General features: G+C 42.9%; 1 protein-coding gene across 1 annotated transcript in view; it reads left to right on the top strand.

Annotated features, from left to right (window-relative positions):
* The window catches only part of LOC146074632 (pendrin-like), a 206884-nt gene that overhangs the window by 147768 nt on the left and 36668 nt on the right, over window positions 1–22448 (top strand). Inside the window, exons 4-6 of the mRNA XM_083182960.1 lie at window positions 6762–6872; window positions 19089–19267; window positions 21384–21548. Coding sequence (XP_083039086.1) covers window positions 6762–6872; window positions 19089–19267; window positions 21384–21548 — 455 coding nt within the window. The remainder of the gene's footprint in view (window positions 1–6761; window positions 6873–19088; window positions 19268–21383; window positions 21549–22448) is intronic.

The raw sequence follows: 22448 nt of genomic DNA, 5'->3' as shown, positions 1-22448 counted from the left end.
TCTGGTGGAATGTTGGTGGGTGCTATGTCGCATTAGCAAGACCCCCAAAGCACCAATACAGTGGAACCCCCCCACAAGTGACCCCATTTTGCAAAATACACCCCTCAGGGAATTCATCTAGGGGTATAGTGTACATTTCAAACCCCCAGGGGTTTCACCAATTTTGATACAACTGGGCAGTGAAAATGAAAAATTACATTTTTTACACAAAAATGCAGTTCTGGCTCAAAATTTTTCATTTTCAGAAGGTATGAAGGAGAAAAAGCACCCCAAAACCTGTGCCCCAATTTCTCCCGAGTACGGCAATGCCTCATGTGTGACCAAAAAGTGGCAGGACTCAGAAGGGAAGGAGTGATATTTGGATTTTGCAGCACAAATTCTGGTGGAATGTTGGTGGGTGCTATGTCGCATTAGCAAGACCCCCAAAGCACCAATACAGTGGAACCCCCCCACAAGTGACCCCATTTTGCAAACTACACCCCTCAGGGAATTCATCTAGGGGTATAGTGTACATTTCAAACCCCCAGGGGTTTCACCAATTTTGATACAACTGGGCAGTGAAAATGAAAAATTACATTTTTTTTACACAAACATGCAGTTCTGGCTCAAAATTTTTCATTTTCAGAAGGTATGAAGGAGAAAAAGCACCCCAAAATCTGTGCCCCAATTTCTCCCGAGTACGGCAATGCCTCACATGTGACCAAAAAATACCAGTTGGGTGCATGCCAGGACTCAGAAGGGAAGGAGTGATTTTTGGATTTTGCGGCTCAGATTCTGGTGGAATGAATGGTGGGTGCTATGTGGCATTAGCAAGACCCCCGAAGCACGGTGAAATTATGAACCTAATAATCCATAGATGTGTGGTATATTTTAAAACACTCCTTTATACATAGGCCGGGTTTGTCGGGGCAAGTGTCACACTGGAAAATAGTTTGCTTTCTTATTCCCTTTTTATAGCAAACTTTGCACCTTTTTTGTGTCCTGCCCTTTTTTCCAGTGGAGGGGATTTCATCAGGAAAATGCTGCCCTGGTACAATACGGGGGCCAGTACTAGAAGTACTGGGGCCCTCTGCCTGCTGGTTCCCAAATATTAGGCCCTTTATGACTTCCTCTTGAAAGTGCATAAATGTCCCCCTCTGGCCGGTAGAACGGAATAGCACGTAAGCGTTATACAGTGCCATCTGGATGATATACACGGCCAGCTTCTTGTACCAGATTTTTGTTTTCCGCAGGGCACTGTACGGCTTCAGTACCTGATCTGAAAGATCCACTCCGCCCATGTACTTATTGTAATCCAGGATACAATTAGGTTTGGAGGTGTGGGTACTGGTACCTCGTACAGGGACGGAGGTGGTACTGTCTCCGTGAATTGTTGTCAGTATAAGGACATCCCTCTTGTCCTTATATTTGACCAACAACATATTTTCGGTGCATATTCCCCTGCTTTCACCCCTTCTCATTACTTGGGCAATGTGCGTTTTTGGGAGGCCTCTTTGGTTCTTGCGCACAGTACCGCAAGCTGCTGTACCTCTTGAACCAAGGGCCTTAAACAGGGGGATGCTGGTGTAAAAGTTATCCACATAGAGGTGATAACCTTTATCCAGGAAGGGGTGCACTAAATCCCAGACAATTTTTCCACTAACACCTACGAGGGAGGGGGGGCATTCTGGCGGTTCAATTCTTGAATCCTTCCCTTCATATACCCTAAACCTGTGGGTGTACCCTTAGGTGCTTTCACACAGCTTATACATTTTTATGCCATACCTTGCCCTCTTACTGGGAAGGTACTGGCGGAATTTAACCCTTCCTTTAAAATGTATAAGGGACTCGTCAATACAAATACATTTTTCAGGGATGTACATCTCTGCAAATTTGGCACTGAAATGATCAATGACCGGCCTGACTTTGAATAGCCGGTCAAAGGTGGGATCATCTCTGGGAGGGCACTGTGCATTATCGTTGTAATGCAAAAATTTAAGGATCGTCTCAAATCGAGCCCGGGGCATGGCCATACGGTAAAATGGGGTGCTGTACAGAACATCTGTACTCCAATATTGCCTAATTTCTGGCTTTTTTACTATGCCCATATGAAACACCAGACCCCAAAACGTCATCATCTCTACTGCATCTACAGGGGTCCACCTAGCAAATGATGACGTGGGGTTTTGAGCAATAAACTGCTGGGCATATAAATTAGTTTGGTCCACCATTAAATTTATAAAATCATCAGAGAAAAATAATTTGAAAAAGTCAATTTCTCTGAGACCTGTGGAATCAAATTGGATTCCTGGCATGGCCAAAAACTCAGGAACCTGGGGCTCAAAATTGTCTGGTGGTGGGGTCCATACGAGATCAATTATTGGGGGGGTCTCAGCTGCTCTACGGGGGCGTCTTTGAGGGGGTCCCTCATCACCAGAGGAGGAAGAGGAGCTTAAGACAAATCCTTCAAATTCCCCGCTTGCATCACTGGCTGTGTCAGAGTCAGAGGCAAGCATGGCATATGCCTCCTCCGCTGAATACATTCTTCTGGATGACTGGGATGACATTTGGGATGACATTTGGGATGACATTTGGGATGCCATTTTTATTTTTGTGTTACTGGTAGTGAAATGTTTCAAGACGTGTATAGTGTAGGGGGGGGGGGGGGTACAAACTTTATTTCAACCCGGGGGGTATGTAGTGTGTAGTGTGTATGTAGTGCAGAAAAAAAAAATACTTTATACAGGAATTTGATCCCAATAAAAAAAAAAAAAATTGAAGGGGTTAAAAAAAAAAAAAAAAAGGTCCTGCGCCAAAAATTGAGCACAGATGTTGGTCAGTAACGTCCGTCACTGAACAGCGCTCAAAGGCAACAGGAATTTGATCAAAAAAAAAAAAAATAGATCAACCCTGTGCCGAAAAAGCTGATCAGTGATGTACGTCACTGATCAGCGCACAGTGGCCACAGGACACCCACAAAATCACAGTGTGTGTAAAAAAAAAATTAAAAAAGACCCCACAGCACTCTCAAAAAAAAAAAAGGTGATCAGTGATGCGACACTGATTACCAGTGAGGGGCAGCAGGTGCACAACCTTTGGTGCAACTGACAGTGCAACTGGCAGCAACTGACAGGTATATATAAAAAAAAAAAACCCTGCGCCCCCAAAAAGTTGCTGATCAGCACAGATATACTGATCAGCACAAAAGGGGGGGTAGCAGACACAAAATATACACTCTCTATCACTCTCTGTCACTATCTCTCTCTATCTCTCACTATCTCTCACTATCTCTCACTATCTATCACTATCTATCACTCTAGGACACTGCAGCAGCAGTACTGACAGTTATATGTATAAAAAAAAACCTGCACCCCCAAAAAGGGGGGGTAGCAGACACAAAATATACACTCTCTATCACTCTCTGTCACTATCTCTCTCTATCTCTCTATCTCTCACTATCTATCACTATCTATCACTCTATGACACTGCAGCAGCAGCACTGACAGTTATATATATAAAAAAAAAACCTGCACCCCCAAAAAGGGGGGGTAGCAGACACAAATCTCTCTATTTCTCACTATCTATCACTATCTATCACTATCTATCACTATCTATCACTCTATGACACTGCAGCAGCAGCACTGACAGTTATTTATATATAAAAAAAACCTGCACCCCCAAAAAGGGGGGGTAGCAGACACAAAATATAGCTCTCTCTGTCACTATCTCTCTATCTCTCTCTATCTCTCTCTCTATCTCTCTATCTCTCTATCACACTGCAGCAGCAGCAGGAAGTCCCAAGAAGTCAGATCCAGGAAGCGTCCAGCACGCTACAAGCAGTGATCAGGTGATCAGGTAAGGTATTTGCAAGGATCAGGTAAGTATTAGCAAGGATCAGGTCAGTATCACGGCAGATAGGCACGGTGACCGCTCTGCACGCTATTCCAGACCGGAATGGCGTCTGCAGCGCAGTCACCGTTAGTTTAAATGTCGCGCCTTGGCTGTGATTGGTCCGTGGGTCCCACGGACCAATCACAGCCTTGGGGGCAGGTGGGGTGAGGGTGGGGTGAGGTGTCATCGTCACCGATGACCCCCTCATGCCCCCTGACGCCCGGCGGTGATTGACACCTGTGTTACCGAGCGTCTGATTCGCTGGTAACACAGGAAAACGCTGTGAATGGCTGTTCACACTGAACAGCCAATCACAGCGATCGCCGACGGGGGGGGCGGCATCGCAGCCCCCCCCTGGGCATGCAGGGACATGTCTGCTGTCAGGGACAGCAGACATCGTCCCTCTGTCACTGCGTCTCTAGACGCAGTGACAGTTTAAAGTCATGACGTACATTTATGCCATGTGTCGGGAAGTACATCCCGGCCATGACGTAAATGTACGTCAAATGTCGGGAAGGGGTTAAACGCATGTCCCAGTCACAACACAAGCAAGATCAATTGCGCAGACACTATGATTGTTTCTGGACAGCAGACCCATTCATTCAAAGGTGGTATAGGCCACCGCTGGTAGGATAAACTCCGAATCTGCTTCTTGGTGTTGATTGCAATTGTATAGAACTAAACTATTTTATGGATAAACTCTAAACATGTTTTTATTTTGTTTAATGCGTGTTATATATGTTTATGTACACCTCTTATACAATGAACATTCTGGTTTTGGGCTTGTTTTTTTTGGTGGAGTACTTTATTTTTTTATGTCAATAAGAGAGTGGCTCACAGAGAGGACAATTAAACAAACAAAATGGAAGAAAAACAGAATATTATGTATAAAAACACATAATATAACCCTCTAAATTAACATTTTATTCAGTCAGCTTATGTTTTATTTTAAGGGGGCATTAAACAAAACATAGGGCTGGTACTGTATATGCTCAGCTTCAACATATTTTTGTAACTAGGATAGACTGTACACAGATATACCTTGGGTATATTGTTATCAAGAAAAACCTTTTCACCTTAAGCTTACAATTTAATTTTTCCATTGTATAGCCTAGCACATTGAGTAAACCATCATATACAAAGAGGTGAGAAACGCACTCCATTTTTGAAATGATGGGTTTATTTATTAACTAACATCATTTGATACATGGCTACCGCACGTATTCTGAGATAAGTGTTGCTGTAGCAACGTTACCTATGTAAATGTAATTTGGAGCGTTGACGAAGAGGGGGAAATTTACTAAAGGAAATTTGTAAAAAAAATAGGTGTATTTGTATCCAGAAATACACGTATTTTTGACATTTACTATCCCGAAAATACGGCAATTCGTAGTCGTATTGATGTGCTATCAATACGACTACGAATTGCCGTATTTTCGGGATAGTAAATGTCAAAAATAAGTGTATGTCTGGATACAAATTCACCTATTTTTTACAAATTTACTTTAGTAAATTTCCCCCAGAGTGTCAGCATCTATTTCACACCCACAAAACTAAAACTGTATCTGTATCGTCAGAGGTGCAAAGTAAATGAGACTGTTGACAGTAAAGCAGTGTGATCATATCATCTAATTAATACAGACCTGCTTAGGTGTCATTCTTGTACTCTCCTTTAGTCCTTACAGTAATGGTGTATATTCAATGCTGTCGGAGAGCGGCGGCAATAGGGGTTTGTACAGCGAGGATGGCTTTTTTGGCGAGGAAAGGCCATCCTCGCCAGCCGCTCACCGTATTCAATGTTCCATGGAAATTGTCACCATTAGCGCATGGCAAGGATTCCCCTAAATGGCGTGGTTTGCAAGCCCGCTGCATTTTGTGGCAAGCCTCGCCGTTTTAATGGGTACACTCGCTGTTTCCACCTCGCTGAAAAAGACCAAGCGATGTGGAAATGGCCGTCATAGCTCACCTTTGAGGCACTGAATATACCCCTATGTCTCAAACTTAACACCAGTCTTGAAGAAAGATAAAGTGGATGTATTGGCTCTGCCATGTTAAATTCTGTGTTTGATAAAGTGAATGAACATAAAGTACCAAAATGAGCAGTTTGGTTGGTACTTTATCTCCTTCACTTTGGGGTATAGTCAATTGCAGTTGAAACTGCTGTCCTGTCCAAAAGATGGCAGTTTCCAACATGAATAGGTCTGAAGGGGTTCCGACATATTCAATAAGGGCAGTTTTTTTCCGATAGTGCCAATATCTCCAATTTTCGCAGATAATAGGTCAAATTTACATTCAACCTTATAAATCTTACTGACAGTCAGAATTTTACAGTCATTCGGATAGCCCGCAGATTGCCTGAATCCCCATTGTTGAAAATTGCCGTAGCTGCATTGAGTATGTGTGCTGTGTGCCGATATTTTCGCCTGTTGGAAATATCGGCATACATTGAATACTCCCCTTAATCAGGCTTTAACTACCGATTAAAGTTCCTAAATGATCCTCATGTTAAATTTCACAAATATGTCCTATTATATCCTTAACAAATAAGAGCATTTTGTGGATGATTGTACACTCAGAACTGACTGTAACTATATAATGAGGAATCTTGCACTGTTAGACCTATCCCACTGTGTCTTTGAATGCTCCTAGAATTATACAGTGTAATAAAAACAGAGGAAAATAACCTGTATAATAAATGCAAGTCACACTAATAGACACAATGCTTAACCTTCCAAGAAGTGTCATGTGTTATGTACTATAACATGTCAGAATTGTGTACAGCAGCCCTTTTTGAGCATTTTACGGTGTGCCTGTTGACAAACATATAATGACTGTCATTGCCCTCTAATTAGTGTGGTATATAATATGTAAGCTGATGTTATGTCTTCTAGGGCTGGCTTTCGCATTACTTGCTGAGGTACCTGTTGGATATGGCCTGTACTCCTCATTCTTCCCCATCCTGACATACTTCTTCATGGGAACATCTAGACACATTGCAATTGGTAGGTTCTGGTGCATTCCAAATAAAGAATATTATCATTAGTGCTCTAGAGCAGGGGTGCACAAACTATTTTGCTCTGGGACCCGTCAGACAATAAAAATTATTACAGGACCCCAGCAAGTTAATACTGAATGGCCGCCACATGTGTGGTCAGTGAAGTGAAGTGACCGCTTTTGTGACTGGGAGGCAGTGGGTAATGGGGGTGAATGGAAAAGGGTGTCAGTGGGATGGAAGAGGGAAACAGTGGGTGTTTACTTAATGAGTTATACCCTGTCCCCATCCACAGACACATTAACCTAATGATCAGAGTCGTGACCCCATGCTGAGGTGGTCAGGACCCAATTTGGGGTCAGGACCCACAGTTTGAGAACCGCTGCTCTAGAGTCTAGTCTACAGACTACTTCCCAGAAGCATCAAAGGGACTGGTTACACCCTCATGCGCACTCTGTATCACCCTTGTGCGCCCCTTGCATGCATTGCTTCAAAGGGGCATGACATAAGTTTTAGAAGCGGGCTGTGGTGGGAATCATTATAACATTACTCTGCGGGCAGCCCAGCATCTCCGGAGATGCTGGGTTTTTCCCATGGACTAGCATTTGCACTGTCCGCTCCTCCTCTGTGTCAGGAGTGCTGCTAGATAATGTCACATTGCAGCTCCTGTCACTTTATGTAAACACATTGAAACTAAAAAGCAAATACTGACAGCACCGCTCTGAACTGTAATAATGGAGCAGATACAATTGGCTGCGGAGTTACAGCTCTGCCTGGAGATATTCAATTACTGCCGCTGCTCAGCCTGGTAACTTCAGAGAGTGGAAAAAGAAGGGATATGGATATCCACAAAAAAGGCGCTAATGTATGAGTGGATTGGCTAAGTAAAGCAGCAGTCTAAAAAAGGGGAAAGTCAACCCCTATACAATGGAAGACAAAAAAGGGGGTGGTTGACTGCGCTAGATGATATAGAAATGAATAGTTTACAAAGGGTGAATCAAAGAATGCATAAACATATAGGTCAGGTGTGTGGTAAAAAAGGTTAGACAATTTATTATAGCTTTTTACATAAGAATAAAAAATAAAGCAGAATAAAACAACAGTAAAAATTGGTAAAAAATGACACTGATCATAATAGTCCTTGAAAAAGCTGCTGAGAGCGGCGAAACGCGTAGGTCCATTCTTTGATTCACCCTTTGTAAACTATTCATTTCTATATCATCTAGCGCAGTCAACCACCCCCTTTTTTGTCTAACTTCAGAGAGTGCAATTTATAGGTCATTCTGATCAGCAAACGTACCCGTGCGTAAGTTCGATGTTGAAGCTCTACTCATGCACATGTGCGCATGTGCAGGGCTTCTATGCGAGGACCAAAATGATTTTGTGCCCGCATGCTAACCTGCAAATAGATGTTTAAGCAAAACATCCATTCGCAGTGCAGCAGAGATATTCATAGTGCGGCAGGGGGCGCGCATTCGTACAACCGGCGGGCGATGCTACAAGGTTTGCTAAGCAGCGAACTAACGCTGCTTAGCAAGCCAACCAGAATGACCTCCATTGTTCATTGCAGCCTCATGGAAATTGGCTAGTTATTGAAAAGCTCTGGGGGATAAAACCCAGAGACAGAGCCGCATGGTAAGCACAACCCCTCTCCCCATCCCCATCTCTAAGGGTACGTGGTATAGATAAATAATTCTTGAGGTTGATGATTCTCATTAGGCACTCTGACAGGTCAGTGGTATTTATTATTGTCGTAAGGTCAGGTTTGGTATAATAAGTCTACACTCACTATGTCAATACAGCAATTTAACCATGCAGACATTATACCATGCAGCTTTAGGAGCATTTATAAAGTTATTTTGCCCACATGGTTGAGATTCTGTAAGTGCCCGTAGCATCTCAACCACGTCAGCATACTGGTGCTGACTTTCTGTTGTCTACAGAGTCTTTAAGGTGCCAACACATGGAGTGTTTTTGGCTTGCGATGCGCGCTCCCGTGCACATCATATCGTATACCACAAAAAGTATACTCTGCATGTACTTTTTGGACCAGATGCTATGCGATCTGGTCCGAAACGCACGGTGCGCATCACACGGTGTGTGGCCACCTTTATACATCTTTTGGTACTTGTTTCCTAGCACGGCCACCACGATTTCTATCGTGGTGGTCGTGTCGGAAAAAATCGTGTCGGTCGCGTCGGGTGCATACTAAAACGCACACGACGCGACCGACGCGATGTACCCGATTTCTCCATAGGCTTCAATGTTAAATTATTTTAACATTGAAGCCTATGGAGAAATCGGGTCCATCGTGTCCATAGGCTTCAATGTTAAATTTTTTTAACATTGAAACTGAGTCCATTTAACCCCTTCACGACATTTGACGTATATATACGTCATGGCCGGGAAGTACTTCCCGACACATGACGTATATATACGTCATGACTTTAAACTGTCACTGCGTCTAGAGACGCAGTGACAGAGGGACGATGTCTGCTGTCCCTGACAGCAGACATGTCCCTGCATGCCCAGGGGGGGCTGCGATGCCGCCCCCCCGTCGGCGATCGCTGTGATTGGCTGTTCAGTGTGAACAGCCATTCACAGCGGTTTCCTGTGTTACTGGCGAATCAGACGCTCGGTAACACAGGTGTCAATCACCGCCGGGCGTCAGGGGGCATGAGGGGGTCATCGGTGACGATGACACCTCACCCCACCCTCACCCCACCTGCCCCCAAGGCTGTGATTGGTCCGTGGGACCCACGGACCAATCACAGCCAAGGCGCGATATTTAAACTAACGGTGACTGCGCTGCAGACGCCATTCCGGTCTGGAATTGCGTGCAGAGCGGTCACCGTGCCTATCTGCCGTGATACTGACCTGATCCTTGCTAATACTTACCTGATCCTTGCAAATACCTTACCTGATCACTTGATCACTGCTTGTAGCGTGCTGGACGCTTCCTGGATCTGACTTCCTGAGACTTCCTGCTGCTGCTGCAGTGTGATAGAGAGATAGAGAGAGAGATAGAGAGAGATAGAGAGAGAGATAGAGAGATAGTGACAGAGAGAGCTATATTTTGTGTCTGCTACCCCCCCTTTTTGGGGGTGCAGGGTTTTTTTATATATAACTGTCAGTGCTGCTGCTGCAGTGTCATAGAGTGATAGATAGTGATAGATAGTGATAGATAGTGAGAGATAGAGAGATTTGTGTCTGCTACCCCCCCTTTTTGGGGGTGCAGGGTCAGTGCTGCTGCTGCAGTGTCATAGAGTGATAGATAGTGATAGATAGTGAGAGATAGAGAGAGATAGAGAGAGATAGTGACAGAGAGTGATAGAGAGTGTATATTTTGTGTCTGCTACCCCCCCTTTTTGGGGGTGCAGGTTTTTTTTTATACATATAACTGTCAGTGCTGCTGCTGCAGTGTCCTAGAGTGATAGATAGTGATAGATAGTGATAGATAGTGATAGATAGTGATAGATAGTGAGAGATAGAGAGAGATAGTGACAGAGAGTGATAGAGAGTGTATATTTTGTGTCTGCTACCCCCGCCTTTTGTGCTGATCACTATATCTGAGGTGATCAGCAACTTTTTGGGGGCGCAGAGGTTTTTTTTTTTATATATACCTGTCAGTTGCTGCCAGTTGCACTGTCAGTTGCACCAAAGGTTGTGCACCTGCTGCCCCTCACTGGTAATCAGTGTCGCATCACTGATCACCTTTTTTTTTTTTTTGTGGGTGCTGTGTGGTCTTTTTTTAATTTTTTTTTTACACACACTGTGATTTTGTGGGTGTCCTGTGGCCACTGTGCGCTGATCAGTGACGTACATCACTGATCAGCTTTTTCGGCACAGGGTTGATCTATTTTTTTTTTTTTTGATCAAATTCCTGTTGCCTTTGAGCGCTGTTCAGTGACGGACGTTACTGACCAACATCTGTGCTCAATTTTTGGCGCAGGACCTTTTTTTTTTTTTTTTTAACCCCTTCAATTTTTTTTTTTTTTATTGGGATCAAATTCCTGTATAAAGTATTTTTTTTTTCTGCACTACATACACACTACACACTACATACCCCCCGGGTTGAAATAAAGTTTGTACCCCCCCCCCCCCCTACACTATACACGTCTTGAAACATTTCACTTGAGCGCTGTTCAGTGACGGACGTTACTGACCAACATCTGTGCTCAATTTTTGGCGCAGGACCTTTTTTTTTGTTTTTTTAACCCCTTCAAATTTTTTTTTTTAACCCCTTCAATTTTTTTTTTTTTTAACCCCTTCAATTTTTTTTTTTTTGTATAAAGTATTTTTTTTTCCTGCACTACATACACACTACACACTACATACCCCCCGTGTTGAAATAAAGTTTGTACCCCCCCTACACTATACACGTGTTGAAACATTTCACTACCAGTAACACAAAAATAAAAATGTCATCCCAAATGTCATCCCAAATGTCATCCCAGTCATCCAGAAGAATGTATTCAGTGGAGGAGGCATATGCCATGCTTGCCTCTGATTCTGACACAGCCAGTGAGGCAAGCGGGGAATTTGAAGGATTCGTCTTAAGCTCCTCTTCCTCCTCTGGTGATGAGGGACCCCCTCAAAGACGCCCCCGTAGAGCGGCTGAGGACCCCCCCCCCAATAATTGATCTCGTATGGACCCCACCACCAGACAATTTTGAGCCCCAGGTTCCTGAGTTTTTGGCCATGCCAGGAATCCAATTTGATTCCACAGGTCTCAGAGAAATTGACTTTTTCAAATTATTTTTCTCTGATGATTTTATAAATTTAATGGTGGACCAAACTAATTTATATGCCCAGCAGTTTATTGCTCAAAACCCCACGTCATCATTTGCTAGGTGGACCCCTGTAGATGCAGTAGAGATGATGACGTTTTGGGGTCTGGTGTTTCATATGGGCATAGTAAAAAAGCCACAAATTAGGCAATATTGGAGTACAGATGTTCTGTACAGCACCCCATTTTACCGTATGGCCATGACTCGGGCTCGTTTTAAAGGCAATCCATAAATTTATACATTACACCGATAATGCACAGTGCCCACCCAGAGATGATCCCACCTTTGACAGGCTATTCAAAGTCAGGCCGGTCATTGATCATTTCAGTGCCAAATTTGCAGAGCTATACATCCCTGATAAATGTATTAGTATCGACGAGTCCCTTATACATTTTAAAGGAAGGGTTCAATTCCGCCAGTACCTTCCCAGTAAGAGGGCAAGGTATGGCATAAAAATGTATAAGCTGTGTGAAAGCACCACAGGGTACACCCACAAGTTTAGGGTATATGAAGGGAAGGATTCAAGAATTGAACCGCCAGAATGCCCCCCCTCCCTCGTAGGTGTTAGTGGAAAAATTGTCTGGGATTTAGTGCACCCCTTCCTGGATAAAGGTTATCACCTCTATGTGGATAACTTTTACACTAGCATCCCCCTGTTTAAGGCCCTTGGTTCAAGAGGTACAGCAGCTTGCGGTACTGTGCGCAAGAACCAAAGAGGCCTCCCCAAAACGCACATTGCCCAAGTACTAAGAAGGGGTGAAAGCAGGGGAATATGCACCGAAAATATGTTGTTGGTCAAATATAAGGACAAGAGGGATGTCCTTATACTGACAACAATTCATGGAGACAGTACCACCTCCATCCCTGTACGAGGTACCAGTACCCACACCTCAAAACCAAATTGTATCCTAGATTACAATAAGTACATGGGCGGAGTGGATCTTTCAGATCAGGTACTGAAGCCGTACAGTGCCCTGCGGAAAACAAATATCTGGTACAAGAAGCTGGCCGTGTATATCATCCAGATGGCACTGTATAACGCTTACGTGCTATTCCGTTCTACCGGCCAGAGGGGGACATTTATGCACTTTCAAGAGGAAGTCATAAAGGGCCTAATATTTGGGAACCAGCAGGCAGAGGGCCCCAGTACTTCTAGTACTGGCCCCCGTATTGTACCAGGGCAGCATTTTCCCAACGAAATCCCCTCCACTGCAAGAAAGGGCAGGACACAAAAAAGGTGCAAAGTTTGCTATAAAAAGGGAATAAGAAAGGAAACTATTTTCCACTGTGAAACTTGCCCCGACAAACCCGGCCTATGTATAAAGGAGTGTTTCAAAATATACCACACATCTATGGATTATTAGGTTCATCATTTCACCGTGCTTCGGGGGTCTTGCTAATGCCACATAGCACCCACCATTCATTCCACCAGAATCTGAGCTGCAAAATCCAAAAATCACTCCTTCCCTTCTGAGTCCTGCCATGCACCCAACTGGTATTTTTTGGTCACATGTGAGGCATTGCCGTACTCTGGAGAAATGGGGGCACAGATTTTGGGGTGCTTTGTCTCCTTCATTCCTTGTGAAAATGAAAAATTTTGAGCCAGAATTACATTTTTGTGTAAAAAAAATGTAATTTTTCATTTTCACAGCCCAGTTGTACCAAAATTGGTGAAACCCCTGGGGGTTTGAAATGTACACTATACCCCTAGATGAATTCCCTGAGGGGTGTAGTTTGCAAAATGGGGTCACTTGTGGGGGGGTTCCACTGTATTGGTAATGCAACATAGCACCCACCATTCATTCCACCAAAATCTGTGCTCCAAAATCCAAAAATCACTCCTTCCCTTCTGAGTCCTGCCATGCACCCAACTGGTATTTTTTGGTCACATGTGAGGCATTGCCGTACTCTGGAGAAATGGGGGCACAGATTTTGGGGTGCTTTGTCTCCTTCATTCCTTGTGAAAATGAAAAATTTTGAGCCAGAAGTACATTTTTGTGTAAAAAAAATGTAATTTTTCATTTTCACAGCCCAGTTGTACCAAAATTGGTGAAACCCCTGGGGGTTTGAAATGTACACTATACCCCTAGATGAATTCCCTGAGGGGTGTAGTTTGCAAAATGGGGTCACTTGTGGGGGGGTTCCACTGTATTGGTAATGCAACATAGCACCCACCATTCATTCCACCAAAATCTGTGCTCCAAAATCCAAAAATCACTCCTTCCCTTCTGAGTCCTGCCATGCACCCAACTGGTATTTTTTGGTCACATGTGAGGCATTGCCGTACTCTGGAGAAATGGGGGCACAGATTTTGGGGTGCTTTGTCTCCTTCATTCCTTGTGAAAATGAAAAATTTTGAGCCAGAAGTACATTTTTGTGTAAAAAAAATGTAATTTTTCATTTTCACAGCCCAGTTGTACCAAAATTGGTGAAACCCCTGGGGGTTTGAAATGTACACTATACCCCTAGATGAATTCCCTGAGGGGTGTAGTTTGCAAAATGGGGTCACTTGTGGGGGGGTTCCACTGTATTGGTAATGCAACATAGCACCCACCATTCATTCCACCAAAATCTGTGCTGCCAAATCCAAAAATCACTCCTTCCCTTCTGAGTCCTGCCATGCGCCCAACTGGTATTTTTTGGTCACATGTGAGGCATTGCCGTACTCGGGAGAAATTGGGGCACAGATTTTGGGGTGCTTTGTCTCCTTCATTCCTTGTGAAAATGAAAAATTTTGAGCCAGAACTGCATTTTTGTGTAAAAAAATGTAATTTTTCATTTTCACTGCCCAGTTGTATCAAAATTGGTGAAACCCCTGGGGGTTTGAAATGTACACTATACCCCTAGATGAATTCCCTGAGGGGTGTACTTTGCAAAATGGGGTGACTTGTGGGGGGGTTCCACTGTATTGGTGCTTTGGGAGTCTTGCTAATGCAACATGGCACCCACCATTCATTCCACCAAAATCTGTGCTGCCAAATCCAAAAATCACTCCTTCCCTTCTGAGTCCTGCCATGCGCCCAACTGGTATTTTTTGGTCACATGTGAGGCATTGCCGTACTCGGGAGAAATTGGGGCACAGATTTTGGGGTGCTTTGTCTCCTTCATTCCTTGTGAAAATGAAAAATTTTGAGCCAGAACTGCATTTTTGTGTAAAAAAATGTAATTTTTCATTTTCACTGCCCAGTTGTATCAAAATTGGTGAAACCCCTGGGGGTTTGAAATGTACACTATACCCCTAGATAAATTCCCTGAGGGGTGTACTTTGCAAAATGGGGTGACTTGTGGGGGGGTTCCACTGTATTGGTGCTTTGGGAGTCTTGCTAATGCAACATGGCACCCACCATTCATTCCACCAAAATCTGTGCTGCCAAATCCAAAAATCACTCCTTCCCTTCTGAGTCCTGCCATGCGCCCAACTGGTATTTTTTGGTCACATGTGAGGCATTGCCGTACTCGGGAGAAATTGGGGCACAGATTTTGGGGTGCTTTGTCTCCTTCATTCCTTGTGAAAATGAAAAATTTTGAGCCAGAACTGCATTTTTGTGTAAAAAAATGTAATTTTTCATTTTCACTGCCCAGTTGTATCAAAATTGGTGAAACCCCTGGGGGTTTGAAATGTACACTATACCCCTAGATGAATTCCCTGAGGGGTGTACTTTGCAAAATGGGGTGACTTGTGGGGGGGTTCCACTGTATTGGTGCTTTGGGAGTCTTGCTAATGCAACATGGCACCCACCATTCATTCCACCAAAATCTGTGCTGCCAAATCCAAAAATCACTCCTTCCCTTCTGAGTCCTGCCATGCGCCCAACTGGTATTTTTTGGTCACATGTGAGGCATTGCCGTACTCGGGAGAAATTGGGGCACAGATTTTGGGGTGCTTTGTCTCCTTCATTCCTTGTGAAAATGAAAAATTTTGAGCCAGAACTGCATTTTTGTGTAAAAAAATGTAATTTTTCATTTTCACTGCCCAGTTGTATCAAAATTGGTGAAACCCCTGGGGGTTTGAAATGTACACTATACCCCTAGATGAATTCCCTGAGGGGTGTACTTTGCAAAATGGGGTGACTTGTGGGGGGGTTCCACTGTATTGGTGCAACATAGCACCCACCATTCATTCCACCAAAATCTGTGCTGCAAAATCCAAAAATCACTCCTTCCCTTCTGAGTCCTGCCATGCACCCAACTGGTATTTTTTGGTCACATGTGAGGCATTGCTGTACTCGGGAGAAATTGGGGCACAGATTTTGGGGTGCTTTGTCTCCTTCATTCCTTGTGAAAATGAAAAATTTGGAGCCAGAACTGCATGTTTGTGTAAAAAAATGTAATTTTCCATTTTCACATCCCAGTTGTACCAAAATTGGTGAAACCCCTGGGGGTTTGAAATGTACACTATACCCCTAGATGAATTCCCTGAGGGGTGTAGATTGCAAAATGGGGTGACTTGTGGGGGAGGTTCCTAACTTTTAGCACTTATGGTGCCTAGAAACCTACATGGTGCCTAAAAAAAAATCTCATAAAAAGGAGGCTCCAAAATCAAGTAGGTGCTCCTTCTATTATGAAGCCTGTGGTTTGGTCAACGTGCACACTAGGGCCACATATAGGATATTTTTGAAAACAAAAGAATTGGGGGAATCAATTTTTAGTCACATTTCTCTAGTAAAATCTACTGTATTCGTTAGAAAAATGTATTAAAATTGAAACTCTGCAAAAAAAAAAAATTTTGAAATTTCACCTACACTTTGTTTTAATTCCTGTGAAACACCTAAAGGGTTAACAAACTTCCAAAATGCTGTTTTGAATACTGTGAGGGGTGCAGTTTTTGAAATGGCATCATTTATGGGGGTGTCTCACATACAAGTCCCTCAAAGTCACATCAGAACTGAACTGGTCCCTAAAAAAATCAGTGTTTGAAATTTTCTTGAAAATTTGAGAATTTGCTAGTCATATTTGAAGCCTCCTAGTGTCCAAAAAAATGAAAAGGAGGTTGAAATAATGATTGCAACATAAAGTAGACATATGGTCTTTGTTAGTTATTAACTATTTTGAGTGGTATGATTATTTGTCTCACAAGCAGAAAATTTGACATTTTGCATATTGCTAAATTTTCCATTTTTTCACGATATTTTGGTATTTTTCACAAAAAAACACAGACTGTATCGACCCAAATTTAGCACTAATTTGAAGTACAATGTGTCACGAGAAAACAATCTCAAAATCACTGGGATAAGTAAAAGCAAAAAAAAGTTATCCCCACTTAAGTGAGACATGTCAGATTTGAAAAAAAGGGCTCTGTCATGAAGGCACAAACTGGCTCTGTCATGAAGGGGTTAACATAGTAAAAAATGGTAAAAGGGCCAATAAGGGCCATTTCTCATTGGCTATGGCCCCGACATGTGTGTGTACAAAATAATGGCCCCCCATTGTGGCCGCCACCCCCACGATTAACGCGAACCCGAAGCGTGGCGAGCGCAGCGAGCCCGCGAGGGGCGGCGGTGCACGTCCTCCGACCTTTTCATTCCCCTACTATCCACGTCGGCGTGGAGTTGAGAATAGATTAGTGTGGCGAGCGCAGCGAGCCACCGAGCCCGAAGCGTGGCGAGCGGACACTGATACCTTCACAGATCCCTGCGTCCCCTCGCGGGCTTCACAGGTATCAGCGTCCCCTCGCGGGGCTCGCTGCGCTCGCCACGCTTCGGGCTCGGTGGCTCGCTGCGCTCGCCACACTAAACTATTCTCAACTCCACGCCGACGTGGATAGTAGGGGAATGAAAAGGTCGGAGGACGCGCACCGCTGCCCCTCGCGGGCTCGCTGCGCTCGCCATGCTTTGGGTTTGCGTTAATCGTGGGGGTGGCGGCCACAATGGGGGGCCATTAGTTTTTACACACATGACGGGGCCATAGCCAATGAGAAATGGCCCTTATTCGGCCTTTTCCCATTTTTTACTATGTTAAATGGACTCAGTTTCAATGTTAAAATAATTTAACATTGAAGCCTATGGACAAATCGGGTCCATCGCATGGGCTTCAATGTTAAATATTTTAACATTGAAGCCTATGGGGAAATCGTGGGCATTGCGTCGCATCGTGTGCCTTAAAGTTAAGGCACACGATGCCCGCAATTGTGGCCGTGATAATACACAAGTACCCATCTTTCTATTCTCTGTGCGATTACATTTCTTTGACTTGAGTACCCAGTTGATGGTGTGATATAAATGTTCTATATGGCCTCAGGTGACACTTGTTATATGAATCACACCTTTCTAAAAATCTTATAAACTAACGACCTATAACCCGAACTGGTTCTTTTATTAGATATGTCAAATTAGTTTTCATTTTTCCTTCTATGTCAGTAATTGGCTTACAAAATAGCACAACGCTTTGGTCACACTGTACATGACCTGGAACCAATTGTGCTCAACTACACCAAGCCATGAGCATTTCAGCTGCATCTCACATAGGCAGAGTTCAGAGAGGGCATGACAGCCTGTTTTCTGGAGTATCACTTTCACCATGTTTTGGCTGAAGCAAATGCTTCCCGATCATGATGATTACTTGGATGAAACTAAGCACATGGATAGGTGGGGAATGCACCCTAAGATACCCTACACTAAACTCTCAGTTAAGGTCAATATATTAATTTGGGGATTAATTCAGGTATGTACGTAAAGAAAAAAACTAACTTTGTGCCTGAAACCATGGGCATAGAGAGCCACGCCGGGCCCTGGTAATGAAATGAAGGGGGGGAGATGTGTATGGTCTGGTTAATGAGTACCTGCTTCCCCCCTCTCAGAACCACTGCCTATAACAAAATATGCTGACATACACTGCATTTCTGATTTCAGTTTTAACAAACCTCAACTAAATCTAAAAGCACCTGCAATGTAACATGGTTTTGCCCATCTGCTTGATTTTTTATTTACTTACAAACATTAATCAGCCCCTACATACTGGGCCAGATTCTGGTTCCCTTGCAGAAGCAAATTCTCTATCTAATGGATGCAACCATGTGCACTGCAGGTGGGGCAGATGTAACATGTGCAGAGAGAGTTTGATTTGGGTGAGATTTTGTGCAGTGTAAATTCTGGCTGCTTTATTTTTACACTGCAATATACTGTAAATACCCCACCCAAATCTAACTCCTTCTGCACATGTTACATCTGCCCCACATGCAGTGCACATGGTTTTGTCCATTAGAAAGAGAATTGCTTTTGGGAGTGAACCAGAATTAGGCCCTTTGTGTAAATGTGGGTATTAATAAGGACAAATTACTTGCAGCTATGCAACCGGCCCTATTTCTGCAATAATTAGGGCGATAACATTTCTAGCAGACATGCTGTTATCTTATAAATAGTTTTTGGTCTGTATTTATATTAAACAAATAAAAACAACTTTATATGTACAGTATCACTCATAACAATTCGCACCAACAGGACCATTCCCGGTTATATGTCTAATGGTGGGACAAGTCGTGCTTGCTTTGGCTCCAGATGAAAAATTCTTAATCACCAACTCTACAGAACTAAATAACACAATGATAGACTTCGAAGCCCGGGATGCTGCAAGAGTTGTGATTTCCAGTACATTGAGCTTCTTCATAGGAATCATACAGGTACTGTAGTTCATGTTGGGTATTTTATCAATTAATTGCTCAGTGCAAATCTGCTTATGTCATTTATTGCAAGCACAACAATTTCTGCATGACTGCACATTTATGTTCATGAAAGGCATTGCATTTACTTAAGGTATTTTGAGCCTGATTCAGAGTTGATTGCTGATCAGTGAATTTGCAGAGTGATCGATTATTGAATGACTGCACATACATACCATACGCATTATGCGTGCCTGAGGGGAAATAGCAACAGAAATGAAATTGCATATGGATCGTAAACGCAGTGTCTGAGAATATATATATATATATGTATATAAAAGGGGAGGTTTTTTATCGGAGAGCGCTGAATGGTGTACCACCTAGTTACTTCAATGCAATATACAACACTGATACAGTTTGTGTAGTGACAATTGATATTTGTCCCTTTCCCGAATGAGACGTGCCAATCTGTTCAAGGTATAAAAGTTCTTTATTGAAACCCAACGCGTTTCGTCAGAACGACTTCATCAGGGGTAAAAACAAAATGACTTTCAAGTATGTGGTTTGATCAACTTTTAGTACTCGTACAAGGTAAAATCCATATGTGGGGTTTAGGCCAAAACGGGCTTAGTGGCAAGATGTGGATGTAGATCCACGGATAATAAAGGATGTTTAAGTCCCTATTTTGATGGTATAGGGGGAAAAAATTCCCTAATGTTAGTAGAAATCAGGTCTGTAGATGCTGGAGGCACTAGTAGTGATCCAGTAGTAGGTGACTGTTATATATATATATACAGGATCTATTTAGTAGATGATTTGGAACTTTTGTAGTTTTGGAGGTCGTTCCAATATAAGGTGCATTAACGTGCAGAGTTCTTTTTAGTCGAGTATCGGTGAATATGGCCCTTAATGGTGGGATTACTCCATTCCAATAGGGTGGGTAAGATGGGTAAAGGCTCCACCAGCCTTATATGGATAAAATACAGCGATTGTCAGGAATAAAAACTCAATCGTGTCAACGTAGAATTATTACTTCACCACCAGTGGGAAATCAGATAAATGGAAACACTTGATTTCGCAAAAAATCTCCACAATGTAGCAATTTACAGAAGCTCCTTCACTGGCTGATAGTACATATATATATATATATATGTACTATCGGGAAGGCGGCACTCACGCCCTGTAATGAATACACAAACAGTGCTGGCTTGCTGTCCAACGTTTCCGTGCTAGTGCACATTTATCATTATACTGTTCTTGATAAAAGTGCACTAGCACTGAAACGTTGGACACCAAACCAGCACTGTTTGTGTATTTATTACTGCCTGTGAGTGCCGCCATCATACCCTATACCATAATGTATGTGAATAAGACAAAATGTTGTACCTTTTTATGTAAGATATATTAATAATATGTCCAGAACAATCCACTAACAAAACCAGATAAAACAACCTGACAATTGGCTGGAGACGCATGAAATGTTAATAATTGCGCAAATAGTCAATACGTTTCTACTGTGGATGTATCTAAGTAGCTGTGACTGGTAGTTGGTTATTAAGATGCATGGAGATGTACCTTCTTATAGGTGTGTAACTGAAGTATATAAATGTCTGTAGACGGATGGTTAATCACTTACATGAGAATCCATACTTTCATGGATATTCTACACCTAGCATGAGGAAGGTTTCATTGGTGCATTCCACGGTAGCGGCTAAAGATGCAGCAAGTGGGATTATTGCAGCTAAAGGCTCACAAAGTGTGTGTACACCAGGGAAAGAGCTAATACTAGCATTATCATAATGTTTTAATTACAGCTGTGCAAAAGACGGTAAAACTGAAGTACCCAGAATCTCCCTGACTTTATTTGGGGGTCGACTTTTAGTTTTGCAACTCCAACTCTATGGAATTCTCTTCTCCACAGAGTTCAACATGGCTCCACTCTAGAATTATTCACAATCAGACTCAAGACTTATTTGTTTTCTCCTGCATCTCACTATTGATCCTGGGAAGCTTATTTTGTTTTGTAAAGGCAAATGTAAATCACTTTGAGTTCTATTGGCAGAAACTGCAATATAAATAACATTATTGTTATTATATTTTTGAGAATAAATTATATACACATTCTTTGTCTCAACAGCTTGTATTAGGGGCTCTTCAGTTTGGCTTCGTTGTAAGGTACCTGGGAGATCCGCTAGTTCGAGGGTTTACAACGGCTGCTGCTTTTCAAGTGTTCATCTCACAAATTAAACTGATTTTAAATATACCATCAACAAACTACAGTGGGGTGTTGTCAATGGTTTATGTAAGTGCATAAAATGGGTCTGTCTAATAATTAATACCAAGCCTCTCTAGTGTTATATTCAGGTGGCTTAATTTCTGATAACTACTATGTGTTCTCGTTCACCTAGAATGAATACGCCATAATGTACGAGATGCCCAACTTGACTGATCCACTCTGATATATGTAGCGCATCAACTTTTACTTTAATGTTTGCATCCTATTCACTTTGTAGACACAGCATTGACCACCAGATACTGGGCTGTGACTTTAAATGTACAGAAAAAAGGAAACACACACACAAGCTGTGGGCTTGAAGCAATTGCAGCCCACTGTAAACCACAGGCTTCATTTACTGAGAATTTCTGTTTGCACCTCCCTAAAGGGGGAAATCCTCAATAAATAGGGATTTCTGTCCTTACTGTGACTGAGGCAAGCACATTTACCCATAGGTCTGTGTATTTCAGTCAGAATGACATTTTTATTAAATAGCTTGTGCGTTCAAGTCTCAGGATACACGCCCACAGTGGACACTGTGGCTAAATAAATTCAGCATTTCAGGGAGAAAGACACTTGGCATGTCAAAGTTGCCTGGCATCTAACCTTCCAAGATGGGCTGTTTAGCATGGCTGAAGAGAAAAGGTGGCCATACATCAGAAAGATATTGTACCCCATCATACAATCTCAATGATTGTAAAATGGATTGCATGCAGATTGTGTGCACATTGTGTGTACACAATCATACAATCTCCCGGCCCCGGGAGATTGGAGGATTGGTCTTCTGATCTAACGTGCTGCACGTAATATCAATTGGGATTGGGGGCAGATTGCATGTGCTTTTAAGCACATGCAAGCTGTCTTTAGATGGCTCATACAACCAGAGTCATCTGACACTCCCTCCCTGACTAGCAGAGAAGAGAGGTG

This window comes from Crinia signifera, chromosome 4 (genome assembly GCF_055691185.1).
Source record: "Crinia signifera chromosome 4, ASM5569118v1, whole genome shotgun sequence".
NCBI classification, from domain to species: Eukaryota; Metazoa; Chordata; class Amphibia; order Anura; family Myobatrachidae; genus Crinia; species Crinia signifera.
This window is presented reverse-complemented; position numbering and strand designations above follow the sequence as displayed.